The 6,443-nt window shown below is 38.6% G+C and overlaps 1 protein-coding gene across 1 annotated transcript in view; it reads right to left on the bottom strand.

The window, feature by feature from the left end:
• The window catches only part of LOC101851775, a gene marked incomplete in the record, with an annotated part of 239,242 nt that overhangs the window by 224,135 nt on the left and 8,664 nt on the right, over positions 1–6,443 (bottom strand). Inside the window, 1 exon segment of the mRNA XM_005088889.3 lies at positions 3,594–3,686. Within this exon segment, the coding sequence (XP_005088946.3) occupies positions 3,594–3,686 (93 nt within the window).

The raw sequence follows: 6,443 nt of genomic DNA, 5'->3' as shown, positions 1-6,443 counted from the left end.
TGTTCTCTGCGACATCAATAACTCCCCCCCCCCCCTTTTCCTTTTTCAGCCTTCCGCCTTTCTTCTTTATAAAAAAAATCTTTTTACTCCTTTCCCTTTGACACCCGGAACCCCAGCTCCAGTAACACCAGCGCTAAAAAGAAAATCAGGAATTTCGTTTGCTCGGCTGGTATCCCGTTGGGATATGAGTACAAGCGATCCTAGTTTGAATCTTTCATGAAGTATTATTCTTAGACACAGCTGCGTTTTGAAGAATAATTACGGCGCCACTTTCGGGTCGGCATTATCAGAAATGACTGTCCAGTATGAGCTACCCTCACTTAATCAAATTAAACAGCCTAAATGTGTTCAGTACAAGAAAACAATATCAGTGACAGAAAAGAAACTGAATCAACACAAGTTCAACCAACTACATGCTCTCTCTACTGGACCCAACAGATTACTACACCGAATGAGCACTTTTAATAGGGCATAAGTAGAAGCACAAAGGAAACATGCTCTCAAACTCTAAAACATTACTTAAAGTTAGAGTGTCTGGTCACATCCGTGGCGCCGTCACCTAAAAGACTCACAAGACTTCATGATGACTCCCTTGGCTATAGCTTATCCATTCCAATATATTTTTCCAAACATTTCCATATTGTCGTACGTGTTTGGCCTTTGAATAAACAAACATAACATTGATCGTGACTGAGACTATGCCAGTCCTCGGGAGACTTTCAGCGTGGCAGTCCGTAGAGCCCAAAAAACTAAATTACACGCCAATACATTTGTGACACTGTACAAATAACTGTAACTCTTTTTGTCCCGTGCCTTAGAACACAAAGTAAGAAAACCTAAATAAATGTCAGAGTACCAGTCTGAAGCGTCAAAAGAGTTTAAAATACAAAATCAGAGGGCTCCATCAACCTCAAAAGAACGCTCAGTTGGCATGCAACATAAGGAAAAGGTTCTTTTTTCATGTTTGCGTTCACTGAGCGCGTCATTATACAAAGTAAATTAGCAACAGACGATGCCATTCAATCTTCAGTTCTGACAACCATCAACTAAGGTATCAGACGATGAACTGGCCAAAGAAGTTGCTTTTTCTTCTTCTTCTTCTTCTTCTTCTTCTTCTTCTTCTTCTTCTTCTTCTTCTTCTTCTTCTTCTTCTTCTTCTTCTTCTTCTTCTTCTTCTTCTTCTTCTTCTTCTTCTTTTTCTTCTTCTTCTTCTTCTTGAACCAAGTACCAAGTATGCACAAAACCTTTAAAACTGCCCAAACAACGAAAGTTCCAGAACGCCCGATTGAGAATTAATAACCTCAGGCACCCACACTTCAGCTGAGAGTGAATCTTTTTCTTCTTCTTCTTCTTCTTGAACCAAGTACCAAGTATGCACAAAACCTTTAAAACTGCCCAAACAACGAAAGTTCCAGAACGCCTGATTGAGAATTAATAACCTCAGGCACCCACACTTCAGCTGAGAGTGAAACCAAATGCGCTATAGGTAAGCCCGACAGAAACCGGTGTACCACTGAAATGAGTGACGTAGTAAAAAAAGGTATAAATGGAATGTGAAATTATATAAATTTAACGCCTTTGTCAAAACTAGAAGGTTCTTTAAGAGGAGGGACCTCCGAGTATGACGTCCATCACCCAAAGGACTAAGCCAAATAAGAATTTCGTGTAAGCAAAGTGTCTTCCCTAAGGACACAACATCGGACCGAGCAGAGGCTCTAACCCCCGATCCCAAAAAGAGATATTATTATCTCATAGATTCTACACACTTCATTCACAAGTCGATATATGAAATGGTACTGACACGAAGAGCTGTCAGCAAATATGCTGTCACCCTATATCTTGCGTCCATTTCGAAATAAATTAGACCATCAATGAGCTTCTGTCATGCCTGTAAGGGCCAACCCAGGTTTTGTGAGATGTATCGAAGAAATAAAATAGAGATACTCGATGAGAGAGAAATCAAACTCACGCCCTTTTAAAGTGTAGGAACTGGAGCAGTACTTTTGTCAGCAGTTTATCTATGCAGGCTATTCTAGGCAGTACGTAATATCTAGGTCATAGAGCTAAATCGCTATCTCAGAATTACAAAGTTGTATCTGCTCAGTACCTGGTTTTGAGAAAATTGACATTAAAAGTATTGAGTTTCACATGTCAAACTTTTTAGAACGCAACTCTGATTATCTCGATAACGAATTTGATCTTACGATTTGATTAATTAAACTGACCTCATGGTGTTAGTAACTTAAGTAACTCAAAACAGCCAGAGACGTCAGACATAATTTGTTAATTCTAAGGTAGCGAAATGTATCCGCCTTGTGGCACCACAGACGCCAATTATCTCTGTTTGTGCCACAGGTTGTCAACAGCTCATAAAAAGTTGCATAATGGCGGAGCTGATGTCTTGGTGCGAGGGGAAGGGAAAGCCGAAAGAAAAGAGGTACGTTATGCGGATGAAACAGACGAAACTCTCGGGTTCTTTTAAACCTTCAAAATCTAAAAGGGTGAATATACAAAGCGAGTCATTCAGAGTAGGAATCCTTCTAGCGTCTTCGTAAAGTTCACAATGGTCTTTAAGCAAAATATTTCTATAGTTATTGAATATATTCTTGCAAAAGCTGTTATATCTTGGTATACATTTTACACCCTGAAACACGCAAATATTTCACTTTTAACGAGGAGTAAAAGTGGCAAGCTTGAAGGGAACGGAAGCGAAACGGAAAATACGGCAGACAAGGTACGCAAAATTTGAAATGGGACGTTTATATAGGGATTTGATTTCCTAGCATTAAGGGTGTTGAAATGGTTCCATTTGCTACCCCAAACCCATGGCAAGAATAGCTTCAGCTCATGGGCCAAGATATATATATATATATATATATATATAATATATATATATATATATATATATATAACAAGATATATATATATATAATATTATATATATATATATATATAATATTAATCCGAGCAAAATACAGTCTTAAATTCAAAATAATCAATTAGTATTGTTTTCCTTTTAACTGCCACTGAAACGTTGCAAATGCTAACTGTATGTTCAATTGCTTGCTTAAGTCTTTCAGAACATAATTTATTAAATGAAATAAAAATTGCAAACAAAATGTTTTCCACATAAATTGCACCCACATTTTCAAAATGCATAACAATCCCAGTAAAAAAATTTAGTTTTACTTCAAGAAAAAAAAAACAAACTCAAAATGAAAACAGCAAGAAAAGAGTTAAAAGTTGCATATCAGATCTCTTGTATGTATAAGTGTGGAGGGGGGGGGGGGGGTTCATCGTAGCTATACTTAACAACAGATGCCTTGTTGCTGAAATATAAGCACCTGATTTACTTTGATTACAGTTCTTAACATTTACTTCTCCGTAACAGGCAGCTGCTTCAGTAAACCCAAAACAAGTTTGTTGTGCTTCTCAACGCTTGGATGAAGTAAATGAAATGCACTCCAGATGTAGAAACCGGAATCATCTCAAAAACATCATTGGCATGAAACAAAAACTATCTGAGGGCAACAAGAAAATCATTTAAGAACACAAACGCCTCAAATTCGTACCACACACACCGTCAAACTTACCGAATGTTGCACGATTCAGCAGAGACTGGTAAGAAGATATCTGAATCATTCACGCAAAAGCAGTTACCGCCGTCGATCGCCAGGAACATATACCTGCAAAGAAAAAAAAATTTGAAAGATGATTTTTCCAAACAATTTGAAAGATGATTTTTCAAAACTAAAACCAAAGAAAAATAATCCCTTTAGAGTAGAAAAAATGAGCTAGTATACATTCAAAATCAAGCTTTAGTGATTGATCATACTTGAAGGAGAAAAAGAAAAAGACAAAAAGACATTTTGGAAAAATGGCTGGTTATGACTAAGCATTGTGCAAAGTAAATGTCTCCCCGCCCTTAATGAATAATTAAGTATTTACCAGGAAACACATATTTGCAACCACAAACCGATATAATTCTAGCATAATGGCAATTTCAAACATGCCGGGACCAGAGAGACAAGAGCAATTCTGTCTAATGAGATATTTGTGAAACGTATAGGACCTTTACGTCTATGGCAGGCATCATACATGCTTAATCTAATCTAATTAATGTTAGCGTAGTGTTCAAACGGAGTAACGATAAAACTTGGGGAAGGACAAAGATAGCATAGAAAAATGAGTAACCAAACGAGAAAAGCACAGGTTGGGATAAAGAAGAGAAAAAGGGATTAAACAGAATCCAACAAAATAATAAGATACAGAAGGTTACTAAACAAAACACAAGACAAAACAGAAACCGAACCCAATTTTTCTCTGACAACATCCGAATGTGAAATACACAGCCAAGGTTGTAGACTGTCCAAACGAACAAATGGACGACTCTCCCCATCCTACGGTGACCACTATAAAAGCCTTATTTGGGCAAAAATAAATTTGTGCCAAGACAAAAGAGGCTACAAGTTACTCTTACCCCCAATTAGAACTCTCTCTCTCTCTCTCTCTCTCTCTCTCTCTCTCTCTCTCTCTCCCTCCCTCCCTCCCTCCCTCCCTCCCTCCCTCCCTCCCTCTCCCTCCCTCCCTCCCTCTCTCGCTCTCTCTCTCTCTCTCTCTCTCTCTCTCTCTCTCTCTCTCTCTCTCTCTCTCTCTCTCTCTCTCTCTCTCTCTCTCTCTCCCTCCCTCTCTCTACATGGGGTTTGTAACATCGCTGGAGAAGGACAATTAAAAACTATTTAGCGCTGCTCGGGGTACAATGATTGACAGAAAAATAATCTTGTTTCACCAGCTAAAAATAATATATGTAATGTGGAAAGACTGGCCACTCCTATCCAACCATGCCTCGCAGACGACGCAAAGAGAAAACAAAAATAATAACAAGTACAAGTAATTTTACAACGGACAAAGAAGTGTACATTATGCAAGTACTGATTACTCTGTGTTTATATCAACATTTGTGGTCAATAAGCTTATTAAAATGTTGGTAAAGCCTTTCTTCAGGGGCTAGGTCACGGGAAACATGGAGGAGATGCGTGGAAATAAGACATGAGAGAGATGAAGCTCACTTGGCACGAGCTCGGAAGGATGGCCCAGGACAGAGATAAATTAAAGGAGCTTGTAAGTGGCCTACACCCTGCCAGGGGTGAAAAGCATTGATGATGACGAAAGCTTTTCTTATTTGTTAAGTAAAAATTATGACACGTGCCATTGGCAAATATTGCAACAGGAAACTGATAATAGGCAATGCAATAGCTTCTTCCCACCTAGAGGTACTATGGACGTAATTACATCCGTGATTCCGGGCAAACAGAGTCAAAATCTTTAACTGAGAAAGTTGTGAGTAAATTGGGGACTAATTAGCTTAGACAGCTGTTTACGTTCACTTTTGGGGGAGAGTATCCATTGTTTTTGATGGCATCCTTATCCACACATCTCGCACGAAAGCGTTTTGATGTGGCTTCATTTGCCCTCGACTGCTCATGCAAGGAGTTTCCGATTCCGTATTTATTTGACCTCAAATGATTTTTCAAGCCCCTAAACCAATAAAGTTTAGAGGTCATGCCCTATTGGAAAAGGCCTTCAGTAGTGAGGAAAAAGATGTACTCAATGCTCGCAAGAAGGTTCACCCAGCTTAAAATTAAAGTAGGTATTACAGGCAAATGTGCTCATTGATGACGTACGATAGTAAAAAAAATCAGTTAAACACGGAGGAAAAAACCTGTTATACATGAATATATATATATTATAGTAATATCATTATAAATTATGGTCAGAATTATTTGTTCAAGATGAAATGCAGTCAATAACAAACAGCAAGATCCCCTTTAAGGATGTAGACAACTAGTGCAGTGTGTGTTTGTCATTGTGTGCGCGGGTGAATGAGTCTGTGAGCACGTGCGAAATTAAGGGAGTGCGCTTGTGAACAAAAAATCTATCCTCGTCTGTCTTTTTAGAACTCTCTCGAGAATATTATGCGTTTATCGACAGACATATTTTTTTTAGCAAAGAGAAGCACATCGCGCATCGACACAAAAACGGTCATAAAGTGCAGGGAAGAAGCAAGACAGATAGACAGAAACAACAGAGGGAAAGAAAAGAAGCAGGCCTACCAGTGACGCCCTATAACCACGCACTAACAGACAGACTAACAGACATTTAGACAAACATACCAGTGATGCCCTATAACCACGCACTAACAGACAGACTAACAGACATTTAGACAAACATACCAGTGATGCCCTATAACCACGCACTAACAGACAGACTAACAGAAATTTAGACAAACAGAACGAAAAGGTAAATAGGTCGAAAAACAAAAGCTATTGGCATTTAACCACCTAATACTTGATGGAAGAAATCAATCTCAGAGGCCTTTGATCTCCTTCCTACATAGCAATGGTATATCAGAGACAGGAAACTACTCTGCTTCAAGTTTGTTG

The sequence above is a fragment of the Aplysia californica genome, unplaced genomic scaffold (genome assembly GCF_000002075.1).
Source record: "Aplysia californica isolate F4 #8 unplaced genomic scaffold, AplCal3.0 scaffold00001, whole genome shotgun sequence".
Taxonomy (NCBI): domain Eukaryota; kingdom Metazoa; phylum Mollusca; class Gastropoda; order Aplysiida; family Aplysiidae; genus Aplysia; species Aplysia californica.
The sequence above is the reverse complement of the archived record's forward strand: the minus strand, read 5'-3'. Positions and strand labels throughout refer to the sequence as shown.